This window comes from Chlorocebus sabaeus, chromosome 3 (genome assembly GCF_047675955.1).
Source record: "Chlorocebus sabaeus isolate Y175 chromosome 3, mChlSab1.0.hap1, whole genome shotgun sequence".
In the NCBI taxonomy this organism is placed as follows: domain Eukaryota; kingdom Metazoa; phylum Chordata; class Mammalia; order Primates; family Cercopithecidae; genus Chlorocebus; species Chlorocebus sabaeus.
The window spans coordinates 10170054-10190756 of record NC_132906.1 but is presented as its reverse complement, the minus strand read 5'-3'; the positions used below and the strand labels follow the sequence as shown (position 1 = coordinate 10190756).

General features: G+C 45.6%; 1 protein-coding gene across 3 annotated transcripts in view; it reads right to left on the bottom strand.

Annotated features, from left to right (window-relative positions):
* The window catches only part of B3GLCT (beta 3-glucosyltransferase), a 121038-nt gene extending 108206 nt beyond the window's left edge, over positions 1–12832 (bottom strand). The window contains exon 1 of one of the 3 annotated variants that reach the window (XM_007960068.3): positions 12625–12832. In XM_007960068.3, coding sequence (XP_007958259.1) covers positions 12625–12694 — 70 coding nt within the window. In that variant the 5' untranslated portion in view covers positions 12695–12832. Of the gene's footprint in view, positions 1–6403; positions 6543–11836; positions 12436–12624 lie in introns of those variants that run through there. The other 2 variants (XM_007960067.3, XM_007960070.3) reach the window with 2 other exon arrangements.
* Positions 12833–20703: the final 7871 nt, after the last annotated feature.

Here is a 20703-nt window from a genome sequence, read left to right as displayed (position 1 = left end):
GCCAAGGCAGGAGGATCCCTTGAAGCCAGGAGCTTGAAACCAGCCTGGGCAACATAGGGAGGCCTTGTCTCTACAAAAAATAAAAAAATTAGCCAGACATGTGGCCGAGCATAGTGGCCCATGTCTGTAATCCCAGCACTTTGGGAGGTTGAGGCGGGCGGGTCGTGACGTCAGGAGTTTGAGACCAGCTTGGCCAACATAGTGAAACCCCATCTCTACTAAAAATACAAAAATTCGCTGGGCATGGTGGCAGGTGCCTGTAGCCCCAGTTACTAAGGAGGCTGAGGCAGGAGAATCGCTTGAACCCGGGAGACGGGGGTTGCAGTGAGCAGAGATCACACCACTGCACTCCAGCCTGGGCGACAGAGCAAGACACCGTCTTTAAAAAAAAACAAAAACAAAAACAAAACAGTTATACTAGAGCATGCCTGTCATCCCAGCTACTTAGGAAGACAAGGTGGGAGGACCCTTTGAGCCCAGGAGTGAGCTATAATCATGCCACTGTACTCCAGCCTGGACAAGAGTGAGACCCTGTTTAAAAAAAATCCATCTCCCCCTCCCCAGTTAATTCCTAATTCCAAACAAGGACAGTCGAATATCTCTGGGGTTAGAATTTCTTCTTTTATCAAATAACTTTCTTAATGTAACAGGTCCAGTAGCATCATCTAATAACATGTTTACATTTACCTCACTTTTTTGCAAGGCCAGACTGAGCTATATGACCACAAAGTGCATGTGAACACAAAAGTCCCTGGCCCTTAGAATGTAGAATATAGTGCAGGGAAGGTATCTTTATTTGGTACTGGTTCTTAAAATTACTAATGTATCACCTTTTGTAAGTAAGCAGCTAATATTATTTGATGATGCAACTGTTTAAAGTAGGAATTACATACAGGAAAGATATTGCCAATACATCAAATAAATTCCACAAATTATGCTTGTTGTAATCGACACACCATTCCTTTAGCCAGACAAAGCTTAACTGAGCTAAGTTAAACTAGATTCTAGCTCTGTCCAAAAATATAGACCTAGAGTTAAAATATCCATTTAAAAAAAAAAAAAAAAAAACCCCAAACCAAAAAAGCCTGTCATTTCTCATCACTCTGCCGTGAAATTTAAAATTCCTTTTTCCCATGATAGACACAAATTATAATATTTAAAACAATGACATAAAAAATGCATCAGAGTTACTTTCAGTTGTAGGAGCAAATCATAAAACAAGATAATCCTCAGAAAAAAATGCCAGTTGTTTTTTGTTTTGTTTTGTTTTGAGACAGGTCTCACTCTGTTGCTCAGACTGGAGTGCAGTGGCACTATCTCAGCTCATTGCAACCTCCACCTCCATTCAAGCGATTCTCTCCTACCTTTGCCTCCTGAGTAGCTGGGATTACAGGCGTGTGCCTTATGCCCGGCTAATTTTTGTATTTTTAGTAGAGATGGGATTTTGCCATGTTGGCCAGGCTGGTCTCAAACTCCTGACCTCAGGTGATCCGCCCACCTTGGCCTCCCAAAGTGCTGAGATTACAGGCGTGAGCCACCACCACGCCCAGCTGCCAGTTGGTTTTAATATTTACATTTCTATAATCTAAATAAATCAAAAAAAATCATCAAGCAACCAAATGTGGCCGGACGTGGTGGCACATGCCTATAATTCTAGCACTGTGGGAGGCTGAGGCGGGAGGATCACTTGAGGTCAAAAGTACAAGATCATCCTGGGCAAGATGGTGGGAACCCATCTCTCCAAAAAAAAGAAAAAAATTAAAGCTTAGCCAGGCTCGCTAGTGCACGCCTGTAGTCCCAGCTACTTGGGAGGCTGAAGTGGGAGGACTCCTTGGATCCAAAAGCTCAAGGCGGCAGTAAACTATGATCACGCCACTTTACTCCAGCCTGGGTGACAAAGAGAGACCCTGCCTCTTAACAAAATATAAATAAATAAAAATAAAAAGGAACCAAATATACTGTGAAGGCTATACCACTAATAAATCCAATCTTAAAATAACTAACCATTTACAGAATTCTTACCCATAAAAATCCTGGTTTCATGGAAATGAAAGAGAAATGGTGCAAAAAGATGAGCAAAGTGAGAAAAATTAGCAAGGGAGGTAAGAAATTGCCTGTCACCTTCAACAATGCTAACAAGAGTGCATACTGCAACTTGAGTCTGGGCTGGTGAGTGACAAAGAAAAGGAGGAGTGAGGGAAGGATCTCTCCATCAGGAGTGGCTACCTGAGGCTCAGTGTTAGCTGTTTGCTTTCATATTAATTTCCAGATTCAGTAGGGAAAATATTGTTGAAAATTTGGCCTTAGTGCTTTAATGTGCAGTTGGAGAAATATTCCAGGGTAAATCATGCTTTATGTGCCAAACTGCTGTTTAAAAGTAATTTCCCCTTTTCTATTTTCAACATGAATTCCGGTAAATTGCAACAGGGAACTATATTTAAAGTGCAAATCAGGGCAGGCAATAGAAATCGGACCTTTTTCATGATAACTTTAAATAATTCAAGCCAACAAATGTGTTAGCACACCTAGATGGACAGATAAATCAAGATTTTACAACTAACCTGGGACTAAGATTTATAGGCCAGCCTAAGCCCCCGAGTGTAAGAAAACTGGTGAGTAATTAATTGCAACGCATTTAAGCAGCACTAATCAACTCTCTATCCTTGTTCCTGTGAGGGAGCAAGGGACCCCCATTCCCACGCAGGAAAGATGATTGTGCCTTCTACCTCCTCACTTGATTTTGTTCCAATTCTCTTAATTCATTTTCCCAAACTTTCCCAGGAACATCTATCATAGAAACCAAATGAAATACTAAAAACAAGAAAACCACTAAGCTGCCAAATAACTCCACCTCAGAGGGCGCTGTCAGGAACCAATGAGACAATGCCTAAAGCCTTTGGCATCAGCTCAGAATATATAAAAAAGCTCAGCCAACAGCTGTGGCCATGCTGGTGACCACAGTGATAATGACTGGCAGTCTGGGAAGTGTCTAGGTGGTTGCCTGCCCTGCACAAAAGCCAGGAGGGCACAAAACCCGGTACCTGTGGCTCTGCCACCCAGGCCAAAGCTCACAGAGAGCCTCTTGGAAGCACACATGGCTCAGGTACTCCCTCCAGGCTATGCAGGCTGCCACTTCTTCTCTAACACGCTGGGGGAGGAAGCCTTTGGGGCTTCACTTTCTTTCCTGTGACCTACTTACAAAGCATGTCACCCAGCCGGCTCCAGCCTCCAGCAGCTGCCTCTCTGTGGAGCTTTCCAGGATTAATTCCAGGTCCTCCAGGGGGCCTTAAGCTCCAGGATGCATGGCGCATAGCCAACTTACTTGTTTCCAAGTACCCACTTTGAAGATAATCCATGGCAGCAAAGGGACAGAAACAAACACCCCTGCAGCCCAGCCACAGGGGTGAAGTCTGCCGTTTCTCCACCCTACTGGGACAAATCCACTGTTCCCACAGCAGCAGACAAGCTGGGTAGCAGCTCCATTTACCATGGGACACCACCTCCAACCATGGGATGGAAGGCCCCGCCACTCCATACTTTTTTTTAAAGGGCATTAGGTTTTATTCTCTCCCTCCTGGGTTTTATACAGGGCAGGCCAAGGGCAGGGCCAACACACATGGTGGCAGAAATACCTCAGAAGAGGGAGTGACCCAGGCAGGGTCCCTTGACAGGAGAGGGTGACCTGGCCCGGCAGGGACCCCTGTGAGGAGGGGATGACCCAGGCAGGGACCCCTGTGAGGAGGGGGTGACCCAGGCAGGGACCCCTGTGGGGAGGGGGTGACCCAGGCAGGGACCCCTGTGGGGAGGGGGTGACCCAGGCAGGGACCCCTGTGGGGAGGGGGTGACCCAGGCAGGGACCCCTGTGGGGAGGGGTGGCTGGGGCTAGAAATGAGGCTGAAGGTACCAGGGGCCATATCATAAGAGCAGGTGGTACTGGGGAGTCAGGTTTGTCTGAGCCAGGAACAGCTGTTTGAGGTTTTAAGGAGGGTATGCCATGTTGAGACCTGTGCCCAAGACAGCTTTCTGGAGGCAGTGTGTGGGATGGCTGTAGGAGGACAAGAAAGGACACAAACATGCCAGTGGGAAGGCCACTGGAGTCAAGCAAGGAGCGCTAAGGGCCTCAGTTAAGGTGGCAGTGAGCAGGGGAGGGGTGGGGCCACTAAAGAAGCCGAAGCTGTAGACTCTGAGACAGAGCACAGGGTGGGTGGTGAGACGGGAGGGGAGGGCCTGGGGCCTCTGAGAGTAAAGGAGGATAGCACGTGTGAGGGAAGGCAACTTGGTCCCCAGCGTCCTGAGGATACGCGAGTGCAGATACACAGGACAGCCGGGTGCAGGGGTGAGCCCAGCACAGGGGTGTGCGTGCGATAGCGGCTGCAGCACTAGAATCTTCACAGCGCACCAGAACGGAAGCCAAGGCTTGTGAGGCCAAGGACGGCTCAGGGGAACCCCAACATTTAAGGACAAAACTGCAAAGGAGACTAAAGCAATGGCCAGATGGGGAGGAGAAGCAGGAGAGAAGGCAGCTGTTCAATGAATCCTTTCAAAGAACTCTCTCCTTAAAGCTACACGGTACAACAGAAAGATGTGGCAGCAGAGGAGACCCGGGCCAGGGCCCTGCCTGAGAAGTCGTACAGCATAAGGTCACAGTAGAGAGTACAAAGACAAAGTACACTGAAACCTCCTAGGTTCAAATCCAGGCTCTGCCACTTAATAGTTAAGCCACCTCTCTGAGCCTCTGTTTCCCTCCCTGTAGAGGGAAAAAATGGAATAAGAATTAAGTGAGTTCATGTATGTTCAGGTTCAAAAAAGTACCTGGCCTATGGTAAAATCTATTGAGCCTTTTGCTCAAGTGCCAAACAGTAAACTCTTAGGAAAAGAGATCTGCTGCTGGGAAAGATGCCAGGACAATTCAGCCAGTGGAGAGAAGTAGTGAGGAAGGAGGCCAAGCCTCCTACCACAGTGACGCAGCAAGCGTGCAGACACGACATTCCCCCGTTGAGCCTACTATCGACTCAGGTATGATCTAGCTCCATCTGAAACTCCTCTCCTGTTTTATCACAGAAGTCATGGGAAATACTGGAATATTAGCTTTTCTTCACTTGACAACAAAGTTTGAGGAGACCAACATATTCTATGGGCCAGAGGGTAAATATATTTACAGGAAGGACAGTAGATGGTGAAAAAAAAAGAGAGAGAGATAAAAATAGAAAATAACTATACATATTTAAGAGGGAAAAGATCATTTTCTACTTTGATTTGCATCTTGTTTAAAAACAATCACTCAGGATATACAAACCAGAAAATTGCAACTCAAAACAGTTTTGGGGGGTGAGATTTAAAACCTCACCCTCACTAGCATGTTCCATAGCCTAAGTCATAGGAAGAGTCAGAAAAATCCCTGGTCACACAGCCTACTACAGAACACATCAAAGAGGAACACAGGAAATATTCAAACAAACAAAAAATTAGCACTTTACGTAATTCCTTTAAATTGCAAGTGTACTACTGAACAGTTAACTGTCAGACTTAACCTATAAAAATTTATGATTAACTTTTGGGCATCTTATTAATTACAAAAAGTAGGTTTTTAAAAGTACCCCTAGTGCGTAGATGGGTGGATGGATGGATGAACAGACAGACAGATAAGGTAAGCACTCCTGTCAGTACCACTCAATCCATGGTACACACAATCTCAGATGCTCTAAGCCTTTAGAAGCTTATTTGCACATTGCCCAAAAACCTTTGCTTTAATAACTCACGGCTCTAACTTTTGATACTCAAGCTCCACGGACTATGGTTTCCTCAACAGCATTTAAACATTTGCCAAATGATCCTGGAGCCTGAGACAGACTTCTCAGCTTTAGTTCTGGCATTTCCAGTTCCTTTCCCAAGTACTCAAAAGACCTGACTGAGTAGGCCTCAATGCCACACTTTGCTCTCTCCAGAACAACTCTTTACTTTGTTTAAGGCAAAACAACCATCAATCATCTTTTTTTTGTTTTGTTTTGTTTTTTGAGATGGAGTCTCGCACTGTCGCCTGGGCTAGAGTGCAGTGGCGTGATCTTGGCTCACTGCGACCTCCGATTCTCCCGCCTCAGTCTCCTGAGCAGCTGGGATTACAAGCACCCGCCACCACGCCCGGCTAATTTTTTTTTTGTATTTTTAGTAGAGACAGGGTTTCACTATGTTGACCAGGCTGGTACTGAACCCCTGACACCTCATGATCCGCCCGCCTCGGCCTCCCAAAGTGCTGGGATTACAGGTGTGAGCTACTGCATCCGACCTCGATCATCTTTATATTCCACAGATGTTCACAGAAATCACCCAGTAAAAGTCTTAGTTTATACCCGGGTCTATGGTGGCCCAGGCAGGGTTCTCACACCTGGCTTCACAGACAGCTTACCTGGAGGTCTCATTTCAGATCTTCTGAATCAGAAAATCTGGAGCTGGAACGCAAGAATCTGCATTTTAACAAACAGGGGCTTCTTTAAGACACTCAGATGATTCTCATGTGTGCTGAAGTCTGACAGCCACTAAGATGCACAACTAGACAGGAACTCAAGGTAACTAAATGTGACTATTTTCACAACAGGCTGTGGCCGTTTAACTTCCTTGACTTCACTCAGCTCATAAACGAAAAAAAAGCTCCTCCATCTCCCCCCTCAAGGATCCAGAGAAGATAAATTCAACGTGATATGTAAAGAGCCTTGAGTTTCTCACTTGGAAGTAATGATGTGAACTAAAATATATCATCTTTTCACCTACATAAAATATTCTTTTAGGACTGAAAATAAGTCATATCCCTAGGAGAAAATGACACTGCTATACTTAAGATATGTTCACCTCTTATTTGATGATACTTATATTTGTTTTTGTTTTCATTTTTGTTTTGTCTAAACCCTCAGCTTCACAACATGTAGATATATGTAAATAAAGACTACTTTCCTCTCCAACTTCTACCAAATATTGGTATATATACATTTTGAGTAAATGCTTAAATGAATTTATTCTGTTAATCAAGACTCTCTTCCTTTAAAACACACACACACACACACACACAAAACCACACAAAACACACAATAAAACAACCAAGTGCAGTGGAACATGCCTGCAGTCCCAGCTGACTGGGAGACTGAGGCAGACAGATCACTTGAGGCCCGGAGTTCAGGTCCAGCCTGGGCAACATAGCCAGACCTGCCAACTTTTTTTTTTTTTAAGATAGAGTCTCACTCTGTCACCCAGGCTGGAGTACAGTGGTGCAATCTTTGCTCACTACAACCTCGGCCTCCTGGGTTCAAGCGAGTCTCCTGCCTCAGCCTCTCAAGTAGCTGGGACTACAAACACACGTTACCACACCCAGCTAATTTTTTTGTATTTTTAGTAGAGACAGGGTTTCACCTTGTTGGCCAGGCTGGTCCTGAACTCCTGACCTCAAATGATCTGCCTGCCTCAGCCTCCTAAAGTGCTGGGATTACAGGTTTGAGCCACCATGCCCGGACAGACACCCAACTCTTTAAAAAAAAAAAAAAAAAAACCTACTCAAATTGCCACCTAATATAATGACCCCCCAAAATACCTTCCAGCCAGACCTGTCCTCTACAGACCCAAATATCTAACTGCTCACCAGACACGGTACCTGGCCATCTCACGTGCATTTTGAACTCAATTTGTCCAAAACTGAACTTACTCAGCTTCACCTCCCACTAAAATTAAAAGTCAAAGTACAGTTCAAAAAATGGCATAAGTACTTAATGCCACAGAACTACACACTTAGAATTCATTACACTTAATAAGCCATATGTTATGTACATTGAACTATATAAAACTGTTTCTGAAAACCTGGTCCTCCTCCTTCAGTGCCCAAGTTAGTAAACAGCACTAGTACCCATGGTGGATGTGACAGAAATGTATGACTCATCCTTGCCCCCACCCTTTCTCTCAGCACACTAAACCCAATCAGTCCCAGAGTCTGAGAGATTCTTAATCATCTCTCACAACCTGTCTCCAGCAGCCTCCTCACAGTTAGTTCCCCACAGCCACGACAGCCCCCTCCAACTCCTGCTCCATGGGACATCCATCAGGAAATGGCAGCCATATCACATACTGCCCCATTACAGCCCTTCAAACACTTCCCTCTGCTCTAAGGACGACCCCAAAATACATCCCCCTGATCTGCAAGGCCCTGCCTAACCTGGCCCCTACTGACCTTGCCAGCCTTTCAGTCCTCTGTCCTCTCTCCACTTGGCTCTTTCACCACCAAGCTCTGCCCCCCACTTACCAGATCTCTGCCTCCCCTTCGGGTCTGAGCTCTAACGTCACATCTTCTAGGAAGCCTTCCTTGACCCTTACCCCACAGTTTCTCAACCTTGGCACTGTTGGCATTTTGGATCCAATAATTAATTGTTCAATGGTAGGGTGAACTGTCCTGTGCCCCTGTAGGATGTTCAGCGGCATCCCTGACTCTAGATGTCAGTAGCACCCTTGCCAAACCAGCCCCTGGGATAACCAAAAAGTATCCAGACAGCAACAAACGTTCCCTGAGATGCAAGATGGCTCCCTGTTGAGATCCATCTCCCCAGTCTAGGCAAAAGCCATCTGTCTCCCTGCAACATGTTCTCACAGCATCCTGAACATCTCTTCCACAGCATTTAGCACAGACACAATTCGTTCTGCAGTCGTTACTGTTTAATAACACCTTGCCTTTTGGGGTGCAAGCTCCCCACGGGTAGAGACAGACTAGATCTGTCTTGTTTCTGCAATATCACGATGCCTGACACATAGTAGGTACCCACATTACTCTGAATAAATGAGACACTTTGGGCAGTTTTTCCTTTCAATACGATTTTTAAATAGACATTCTTCGAGTAGTTCAAGTCAACACCTACATTAAATCAGGTTTCTTTGGGGATTGCTTAGTGACTAAAACTTTGAAATCACGGTAGCAAGGAAGAACTTCCTCAATAGGTCTGATGAACCCTTGAAACTCACAACTTTTCCTTTACCATGGGAAAGATGGGATTCACCTATGGAGACTCCCAAATATTGTTCTTAAGAAGTAATCTGTGCAAAGCCAAAAATGGATCACACAGAGTGCTACAAGAGGAAAAACATAGAACATTTGCAACTTTTCTCTAAGTAATACCTTTATGCCTAAAAATTATGCTCGCTTGCTTGCTTCATAACAAGTCTAGTAAAACATACACAAAAAAACCTGGCTCCAAGAGCCAATTATAAGGAAGTGCTCAAATACCGAGCCCACAATGTTTGTCCCCAAGGAAGTTACCACATCTCCTTTCAATTCACACTGCTATTTGAAACAGATGCTCTCCCTCCCTCCCACTAGCTTAGCTGTCGGCTACTGGCAAACTCCCCTGGGTCAAGTCCATGACCAGGGGGGCCATGCCAATTCGGGGGTCCTGGATTACCTGGATGACAAAGAATCCATCCAGAAGATTAAAATTTGTGCCAGTAATATCTGCATACTGCTTAAGAAACAAAGAGGTTTTAAGAATCAAAACACACAAAACAACCTGGAATTAGGTCTGACTCTTGGTGTCCTAAAATTTCTGACTCATTGCAATGAAAGGAATCTGGGCAAGACCTGGCTCAGAATGAAAAACCATCCCCAATTTTGGCAGGTGCTAAGAAATACAAAATTGGCTCACACAGAGGAGAGACAGAGTTGTGAAAAATAAAAGCTAATACCTATTATTTTATCAATATAATTGGTTCAAACAAGCTTCTTCTATCAATTAGGATTAGGTTGGCAATAGGATTGGGTTTGGCTGCATACAATCTCATGCAATACAAGTCTGCAAACAGGCAATGCAGAGTTGGCATGATGCTCCACATCCATCTGGCATCCAGGCTTCTTCTACCTTTCTCCTCTACCATCCTTATGCTGGCTTCCATCTTCAAGGTCATCTTATGGTCACAAGATGGCCACCATGGCTCCATCCATCAGATCCACTTAATAGGCAATGGGAAGGAGGATAAGACAGAACAAAAAGGCGTGCATCCCAGCTGAGTCGGCCACCTTGAATGAGCTTTACCAGGAGCCCCACCCAACAATCTCTAAAGATAGCTCTGTAGAGCACTAGCTGCCCCCATATGCAAAGGCCACTGAGAGAAATGTTTCACATAGCTGCTGCCACCACCACCCCACCATCATTCCTCCACCCTTCCCCCCAACCCGGATTATATTAGTTTTGTTAGGAAAACAGGGGCCAAAGGGTTACTGCCCAGGCAGCTGGCAGTCTCTGCTACAATGGGATCAGTATTTTAACAACTGCAAGAGATGGCAAAGTGCTAGCATTCTATCCAGTCCATGCGTCCTGTTCATATGAGAAAACTGAAGCTCAAAACCACTAAAAGCCACACAGCTAACAAATGGTAACCTGGAGGCTGGAATCAATCTTCCCATTCTGAAACTGGTGCCAGACTTTAGAACTAAAGTTGCAGTGAACTCTGTCTGTATGTGCATGTGGGTTTAAAATAAATTTTCTATATTGACTTTTCTCTAAACACATAAACAAGTATGTTCTAGTCTGTGGGGAAACTATACAGTCAGGCCTATTTTATATGGGAATATTTAAGGTATTTATAAACTACCAAGATTGTTCACGTGCCTCAAAACGGCTGTCACATTGTCTGTTTCAGCAAGATTGCAAGAACATCGTAAGTGGGGACATCTTTATACGTGTCAGTGCCCTTCCCCTAAATCGAAGCAGAGCTCCATAAAAGGTATTCATGATTCACTTCAGACCTCGAAGAATACAGCCTCCCGTCTGTGCCAACCCATGAAAGCCAGTTCACAAAGCCCAAATGTCTCACAGGGACCTTTTAATGCATTTTATGTCTTATTTATTGTGCTTATCTGACAACTTCACAAGGCTAACAGACATCTCTAAAAATGTGTTGACATTTTAGTTCATTCTGAATGTCCTTCAGTGTATTATCAAATTTGGACAGTGCAAATATTCCCCTACGGGTAGTAAAAAATACACAGCAATACAAATGTGCATTTCAGCCCATATGTTGTATATATTATATACAAATATTATACCCCCAGTACAGAATTATAAAGTGCAGTGCTATAAATAGAACGCCAATTTCAGCTACCACCCACCCATTTGGTTAGTTGCAAAACATCCAGGCAACAAGCCAACTGATGCAGCCAGGAGTCACCCAGTCGCTTTCCCAAACCTCCAACCTCCCTTTCTCCCAGGGCTGCCACCCAGCAATGCCTTTCTTCCACTGAAGCCGATTCCAGCCAAATTCAGTTGCCCCCCAAGACCAACTACAGCCTTCTCTGCCCAAGTGCCCTAATATTTTAAATTACACTGCTGGCTAATTAATTATGCACGTAAACAATTAATTACCAACTAATCTTGCTCTTTTCCCGTACTTATTGAGCGCCTATAGAAATGCCAGAAGTACACAGAAGCAGCAAATTAATCCTTATTCGAAGAGCTTAAATACAAAAAAAAAAAAACGGGCTTTAAAGGCTCGGGTGGGCTAACAAGAGCAGTGCGCAATAACGCTACGTCTTTTCCTAAACTGCACCATTCTGCCATTTGTAAAAAATCTGAAATTACTGCCTTTTCACAGGCTGGAAACACCAGCAAGTCTGGGTTAGAGGACAACAACTCTGCAACAGTCTGAAAAGAAAATAATTTTTCGCTCAAGATTTCAAACTTGAACAAATCTTATCATGAAAGTCAATTACAAGGCGGCTTTTTTTTTTTTTTTTTTTAAACTTTTATCACATCGTTTTACGATAAAGGAGGGAAATGACCTTGCGAGGAGAATGGAAATAAAAAAGGATAGACATTACAGCAGCAGGAGACCGGGCAAGCACTGCTCGTAGACGTGTCCCCTGATGTTCCCAGCGGAGACCCGAGACAGGAGCGAGCCTCCCCACGGCGTCCTCCCCGCCGCGCCCGCTCCCGCGGAGGCCCTGCGGGCGCCCCTGTCCTCCTCTGGGTCGGAATCCGGGACTGGCTGGCGCGGAGCTGGGCGCTTATCCTCAGGGGCCAGGGCACGTCCTGAACGCCCTGCGGAGAGGCGCGCGGACACCGGGACCGCCGTCCTCCCCCCTGGGGGTCGAGCAGGAGACGCGAGACCTCGGGGGCCGCCTCGCCGGCTCCCGTCCAGCCTCCCGCCCGGCGCGGGGCGCGCAGGACGGCGGAGCGCGGGCGGAAGGCAAGGGGGCGGGACCGCCGCCGCCGCTCGCGCTCTTTCAAAGTTTCTTCGGTGGCACAGTTCCTGCGCGCTTCCTGTGGGGGCGGCCGCTGCGCCCTCGCCGCCCCGCCGCCCTGCCGCCGGCCTGCTCGGGGCGGAGGAGGCATGGAGACGCCAGTCTCGGGCCGGGGCGGCGGCGGGGACCCAGGACCGAAAGGGGCCGAGCGGGCACGCCTTGGGTCCCGGGGCCGAGTCCCACCTGGGCGCCGCGAGAGGGCGCTGCTGACGGCGCGGCACGGCGGGGACCGGACGGCGGGACGCGCGCCGGCGGGGCAGGGCTGGGCCGCCCGGCGCCTTCCTCCCCGCGCCGACCGGGGCACGGGCGACTGTGCCCGCGTACCCCAAGCCTCGCCTTTGAGCGCCTGGCCGCCGGCTACTTACCCAGGGAGCAGGTGAGGAGCGCGAGCAGCGCCGGCGGCGCGAGCAGCCACCAGCAGGCGGGCGGCCGCATCCCGGCGGCGGAGGCTGCGCGCCCTACCTGGGCGCGGGGACTGGAGACGCGCGGGGAGCGGAGCTGCGCCGCTGCCGCTGCCGCCGCCGCCCTGCCGCCGCGGCTGACCCTTCTCCGCCGGCTCCCCTCCTCCCTCCTTCAGCTCTGCCGCGCCATCGCCGGCCGCGCCCTCTGGCGGCCGGGAGCGGGAGCGACCCTGTGCGCGCTTCCAGCGTCCGCCCGGCTCGCTGCAGCGGCGGGTGTCCGGCCCGACGGGCTACGGTGGAGGTGGCCGCAGCTTTGCCCGCACGGCGCCCGCCTTCGAGGCGTCTGACCTCTGCCCGCTCCGGCCACCAGCCTCCACCCCTCCTCTCCCTTCCTCCTCTGCGTCCCTCCTGACCTAGGCCGCGTCCCCTCCCTTCATGCCCTCCCACCTTACCGCGTGACCCCCATCAGTAGTTACACCTGTGAAGTGGAGGTGAGCAGTAATCACTTTTCCTCCCTGCTAATGTATTATCTGCTGTGAAAAAAAAAAAAAATGTAATCAATAGTTCAACTCTTAATATTGTTGGCACCAATGCTCTACTTTGATGAAGGTGTTTTTAATCAGCTCAACTAATTTACTTAATATCCCCTTTAAATGGATTTTGGCCAATAGCCTAGGTCTGGGATTTGGCTTTTAAACAAGTTTGTGTAAATGTAATTTTCTATAAATGTAATTTTAAGTGTTCACCATAATGGAAGAGAGTGGGTGTAATTTTATTCAAAATATAAAAATTAATTAAACTGGAATACAGAGAAGTGGGGCGATGTGGGAGTGCCTCCTGTTCCCGCAGGACTGCCAAGGGCCTCCCTCCCCAGCCCGGTAGAGTGGTGGCCCTGATAGGGGACTAGCCCTGTTGCGTTGTGTGGTGCACTGAAGGGGAAAACAATTACAAGTAGGAACTAGAGACTCCTTCAGTGGTTCTGAACTCCCTCGTGCCTCCCTCAAGCCTTGACTTACTTCTATTTCCAAGGAAGTGCACAGGGCCAAGTGCTTTTCCCGGCCCTAGTTTAGCTCATGACCTCTCGAAGGCAGTATCTGTTTTCCTTCATATTTAGTCACTTGTTGGATACCTACTATGTGACTGCAACTCTGCTAAGCACCCTAGGAATGCCAGTATCTTTCACATGGACATATAACATTCACCTACTTGCTAAACATTTAATGAGGATGAGGCCCTGGGAATACAAGTAGGATGGCCCTGGAAATACAAGTAGGATGTCGTGGAGACAGAGAAGCAGGTACTGAATAAACATTTGTAGGCTTGAGCCCTCTTTAACTTGAATGCCTTTAGGGGACATAGGCTCTAATGCATTAGGACATTATTGTCTGCAATTGTGCAGTACCTGCTGCAATTGTTTTGAAAAGGAGGCCTGGAGACAAAGAATTTTCTCTCTGTGTGGTTTGTGTTGACTTCTTAAAAGTGGGAACTAAATATTTCACGTGTGATACGTTTAATGTGAATGCAAATAGTTCCCTTTTGTTCCATTCGCCCAAGGTTTGTGGTCTTGGGTCAATACTATTTTGATGGGAGGAAAAATAAATGTAGGGATCCTTCCATTTCATTTCTTAGTGAAGCATGTCAAATCTATGGTTGACTGAATTTGTTGCTTTTATCCTTGGGAAATTCTCAAGCTTACCTGCCTAGTTGAGATTCTAGGTTGTTTCCAATTTCCAGAGCTGTTTTTGCTTTTTTCCAAGAAAGTATTCCTTGCATATGTGGGGTAGTAAACATGTAACCAAACTGTGTTTGATTAGACACAGAAGACTAATAAGATCAAATGCCTGCTCCACGTGGGTAAGCAACTCCCGGTGCTTAATCAGTGTTTTCATGGAAATTCATCATGTTAGAGTATTACTATATTCCAGAACAAGGTGTGGAAAAATTAAGCCCCAAAGACAACAGAGAACACACTATTTAAGTAATAAACTTGCCCTGGTATCCTTCCTTTCCGCACTCGACATAGATAAACTGCATATTACAAAGCTCCGTCACTCACATTTTAAAAAGAATTGCCTTTCACTTACTCTAGTCATATCACAAATGGACTTCTGGGAGTTCTCTCTCCCAGTCACATGTCCGGAGAGCTTCCTAGAGAAACATACTTATGAGGATACTGGCAGATACGTGATAGGCACTGCTTGCCTATAACATTGACTGTAAAGGAACAACTCTAAGTAGAAAAAAAAAAATCCTATAAACTAAGATTGTGATATGAAAACAAGCAAGCCATCTACTTGGGATTCACTCAACATAATCCCAGCTGTCACCTCCATGCTGGCCCCTGAAACTTTCCTTGTTGAGGGGCAGGGGAAGAAGCAAGGAGCCATCTTTTGTTGGGGAAGGCGCTGTTGCAACCTGGTTAAAACAGACTGGTAATTTTAAAGATAATTTTGTAAATACTAAAAGAGAACGTAAAGACATACTAAAACCATTGAGAGCCAAATAATCTAATGAACAAGTTCCAAACAGATGGTTTCTGATCTTACAACAGCTATACTTGAGGTCCAAAAGGCTGAACTCCATTCGTTCATTCAAATGATAGGGAGCACTTCTAGCTGATGTGCCCTTTGCCAAGCTCTGGGGCAGATATTAAAGAGCATAAAACGTGGCCCTGGGCCCAAGAACTCACAGTCCAGTTAGGGAGACAAAAATGTTCATAACTAACTTTGCTACCTTGTTATAAATGCATGGCATGCGTAGATCAGAGCACTTTGGAACACACCGGAAAAACAAAATTTCTCAGGGCCTTTGGAATCTGTAAGAAAAGAAGCGACTGTTGCGCAGGATCTTAAAGGAGAAATAGCAGGTTCCTGAGCTGAGAAAGGAGGACAGGTGCCCCAGGCTGAGGCACAGCAGGAATGTGCAAATCATACAACAGCGGTGTGGCGGGTGGGGAGAGGGGCTGCAGGACGGAACAGCTTCTCACTCTGCCCCCTCCAGCCTGCTGCCTCTCTCCCGTGACTTGGAAGGGGGCCCCCCCACGGCACCCTGTTTCTATACTAGCAAAGCCCAAAGGGGATATTCCAACTCTTCCCAGTCTCTGGGCCCTCTCACTCAGTATCAGGCCTAAAGTGGATTAGCAGTCAACCTGTTTCAGGAGGACTGTTCTCTTCCTGCATCCAACAGCGGCTTTATGAATTATGAGTAGTCTTGAGGATTATTTTCCAAACCTAAAATCAGGTCTTAAGGTTTAACAGTGAAATAGAATGTCTAAAACAGGGTCTCTGGGACTTAAGGTCATTATAATATCAGACCTACGCTACAGTACTTTCATCATCTGCTGACCATCCCTGCACCCCACAATCAGTGGGGTAACCACTGGGGTTACAGGAGAAAGACTCATCACTTGTACCTTATGCTTTAGTGTTTGGGGAGGAAGATAATCTATGTTCCCCATGGATAAGAGCAAGACAGGAAGAGAAGAGAGGGAGCAAAACTTTCATCACTCAGAGAGGACCCAGGGCCACAGCCCCACTGCACATGCTCAGGAAGAATACGTTGATGACATGCGATGGTTTCTTTAATGCCCTCAATGAGCTTGTCTCACGTTGCTTCCAAAGCTATTCAAATATTATAGGCAAGGCCGGGTGCCGTGGCTCACACCTGTAATCCCAGCATTTTGGGAGGCTGAGGCAAGTGGATCACTTGAGGTCGGGTGTTCGAGATCAGCCTGGCCAATGTAGTGAAAGCCCGTCTCTACTAAAAATATAAAAATTAGCCGGGCATGGTGGCGCACGCCTGTAATCCCAGCTAATCGGGAGGCTGAGGCAGGAGAATTATTTGAACTGGGGAGGCAGAGGTTTCAATGAGCCGGGATCGCGCCACTGCACTCCAGCCTGGGCGACAGAGTGAGATTCTGTCTGCGGGGGAAAAAAAATTATAGGCAAAACCCATTCTGTCAAACCAAACTTTCAACCAAGATTTTTATTCAAAGAGGCTTAACAAAGGGATTCTCACAGCCTAACAACCCTGAACGAAAATCCAGGAAATATAACAGGTTACCATCTCAGCAGACCACCCACGAAAGCCCAGAAATCTGAAGCCATTGACATTTGAAGACACAGAATGTTATAAAGCCTGTCTACAAGAATGAGCTATCGTAGAAACTTCTAATCAGAAATAGATGATCTACTTGGCTGTTTTGCTGTCTTTTTTAGAATTACATATCCTCCTGTTCTTAGTAAAGATCAGGAATCACTCATAGCAGGCATGACAGAAAGTGTCTGCATTTGACTTTTACTAAGAACAGAAGGCGTGGGACATGACTGTTCAGCAGCCTACACGAAATGTGTTGGTGTTTTTGGTGCTGTTGCTAATAAGTAGTTGTTCATTTTACAACAGCTGCTTTCAGATGTAGGATCCTGCTTAATAAACTCTACAAAAATTTTATGTATTTGTGACAAATATATCACGGAGTAACTGCATGTGCAAGGCCCTCATATGGCAGGCTGAGTTTGGAGGAAAATGCATTTTCCTGGGGCAGACCACAGTCTAGTTAGGAGGGCCAAGACATACAGAAATAGCCATAAACTCACCCAGAACATGGAAATCCCGTAAGAAGCGTGCAAACAAGGGCAAGGAGAAGGAAAGCACATTCGTCAGTGGGACTGCGTGGGGCCTCACCGAGATGGTACAGTTGCCAAGAGAGAAGGGGAGAAGGCCTTCCAGGCAGAGGGGACAGGCAAGAAATGCCATGGAAGACCGAGAGTTCAGAGACCGAGGAGCTGTTCAGTTTGGCCATCACAAGAGGGAACATGGAGGGGAGGCTGGTTAGGACCACACTGAGCAGGGGCTCAGGCACCATGCTAAGAGAATGGCCTTCCCTTGAGTGGGGCAGTGAGCAGTGGATAGATGGAAGGATGTTTCAGCAGGTGATGACCAAAACCTCCACTACAAGACTGTAGCTCGTAAGGCCTACCTGTTGTCCTAACTCGGCAACCTTTATCAGAAAAATAATGAGTATTTCAATTGTGATGAATTCACACGATGAACACTCAGTTCATGTGAGTTCGGTACTGATTTAATGATTGATCAGTGCTGTGAGAAGTTTAATTCAGTGGTAATGTTGTGGATGGATTAGAGAGGGGAAGGAAAGAAAAAAGCGTGGCTTAAAAAAATTACGAGGAAAGGGGAAAGGAAGGAAAACTAACATGTACTGAACACATGCAATAGCTAGGCACTCTGCTAGTTACTTTCAAATATATTATTTCAGTTAACCCCACACCAAAAAAAGAAAAAAGAAAAACCCGTGACAGGACTATGATTCCCACTTTACAAGATTAGTAAACTGAGTCTCAGGCAGGTCAAATACCAACAGCCAGAACTGCCTTTAATGGAAACCCTGTTATTTAACGGAGGTAGTAGCAACAGGAATAGAAGGGAAGGGATTGCTGTGAGAGCACAACAGAGGTCAGATCAATTGTACTTGCGAGTGAGTCAATACTAGCTGGAGCAAAGAGAGAGGCCACAGAGGAGACAAATGAGGCAATAAACTAAAACGGAGATCTGCCAGAGGAATGAGTTTGTGGAGAAAAAGGAAAGATTATCATTACTGCTAGTGTAAATGACAGCAATGCCCTCACATTATCAACAGATGCATAGTAATAGCTAACCTTTACTGAAATGCTTGTTACATACCATGCACTATACTAAATGCTATACATACTTTATTTCATGTTGAATAATATTTAGTTTTCTAAACAGCTTTATGACTGTCATTCCTACTTTAGGGAGATTAAGTAGCTTGCCTAAGGACAGTGATTCTCTTAGGGGTCCCTGACACTCAGGGTATCCAGGTTTGCAAGGTCAAAACTACTTTTATAGCAATACTAACACATTACTTTTACTGCGTATTTCCACCAATGGTGCAAAAGCAATCATGGATAAAAGTGCTATCTACTGCTGTAGCACTAGTCAAGGTAGTGGCATCAAACTGTGCTTACAGTGGGAAAACAGACAAAATAAGCCAAGTTCACTTACAAGGTCCTTGATGAAGCAGTAAAAATTACTAAGTTTATTAAATTATACCCTTGAGTATTCATCTTTATAATATTTTGTGTAACGAGTTGAGGGGTAAGCATAAAAGTACTTCTGCATATTAAAGCATGATGTCTCAAAAAACACTTGTGAGATTGCTTGAGTTGCAAGCTGAACTAGCTGCATTTTTCATGTATGCCATGTTGAATCGATTTAAAAAATGGCAAACTTATTCAGGTTATTCAGGTTTAGGTACTGGGCATTTTATCAAAAATAAAAGAAGGCTGTCACTTTAAGGAAAACAACAATGTAATTTGTTTACAGTAATACAAATCAACCTTCCAAGGGAAATTAGAATTTTGGAAAACTTGTATGTGCTGCCATGAGTTTAACAGCTTCCCCATCCTTAAAGACTTTGTAATGAGATCAATGGTGGTGTTCACAAATGTGGTTTTAAAATACTGCGTAATGAAATGTCTCAACCCTTGGAAGATCTGCATACTCTGATGAAACAGTATTTTCCAAATGACCCTTTTTCAACTACATATCTGTGTGAGGCTGCATTTTCTTCCTTTATGTCATCCAAAATAAATAAAATGAAGAAACAAATTATGAGAATCTACGTGTCTTCTATTAAGCCAGACATTATAGGGATCTGCAAAAATGTAAAACAATGATACGCTTCTCATGAATTTTTTTGTTTGGAAAATATATTTTTCGTAAAAGCATAACATATTAACTAATATGGCTTATTGTTCATTTAAAATGAATTAATGCATATGTTTAAATTTCTGTTTTAATTCTAATACAGAAAATATTCACAGATGTAACCCAAATAAACGAATGCTGTTTGGAGTCCTCAATTTTTCAGAATGTAAAGGGGTCGTGAGACCACAAAGTTTGAAAACTGCCAGTTTAGGATGCATAATTTAGCCAGTATTAAAATCTGGATCAACCTAACTCCAAAACCCTTTCTCTTACCCACTGCACTTAGTTACTCCCTGTTTAGTTTTAGATCTGCTGTATTTGAGGTGCCAGATTTCTAAGAAGCCAACTCTGGCTCAGAGTCACCTTTTACCCCCAGCCATTAGAGATTTAAAATAATAAGTATCAGATGGGCAAGGTTATGCCATGGTAACAAACAACCCGACATTTTCAGTGGCTTAACATAACAAAGGCTTTCCTAGTCATGCCAAGTCATGCCAAGCCTGCTGCAGTGTGGGCGACCCTCCAGGCCAGCTGTTCCCCATTGTTAGTGCTCTGGGCTGGCCGCATCTCAACTCAAGTTCTCCACAGTAGTTGTTGCCAGAGAAGGGTGTGCTGGAGAGCCAAGCACCAGCAAACCAATGCTCCCAGTGAAAGTGTCACAAGTCACTTGTGCTCATGTTTCATTGAAGGGGGAGAAAGTGCTGTCCCAGAATAGAGGATAGCTGGGTTTTGTTGGTGGTTACCAGTTGAAGGTGTCCAGATTCTTGGTGTTTTGAACAAAGAATTGGGCAAAATGCACAAATAAAGCAAGGAAAGAATGGTGCAACAAAAGAGATTTATTGAAAACAGAAGTACACACTCTGCAGACGGGGAGTGGCCTGAGCATAGGGGCTCAAGAGCCCCGTTCCAGAATTTTTTGGGGTTTAAATACCCTCTAAAGGTTCCCATTGGTCACTTAGTGTACACCCTATGCAAATGAAGTAGTGGTCCGCAATCAGAGGGTTAAGTTAACGTACAAAAGTTACACCCTATGCAAACTTCTGATGGGTTGTGGAAAGCAACCAATCAGAGGCTAAAGTGAAGGCACAAAGTTACACTTCTATGCACACAAAGACTTGACCTGCAATCAGTCTGATTGGTTAAGGAAAGCAGCCAATCAGGCTGAAGCGAAGTTACAAAGTTACACTCCCATGCAAACTGATTGGTTGTGGAAAGCAACCAATCATTGATACTTTCAATTTTCCATCTGCCACACAGAAAAGGGGTTGGGAGTTTGCAGAAGGAGTAGTCTCAGGTCCT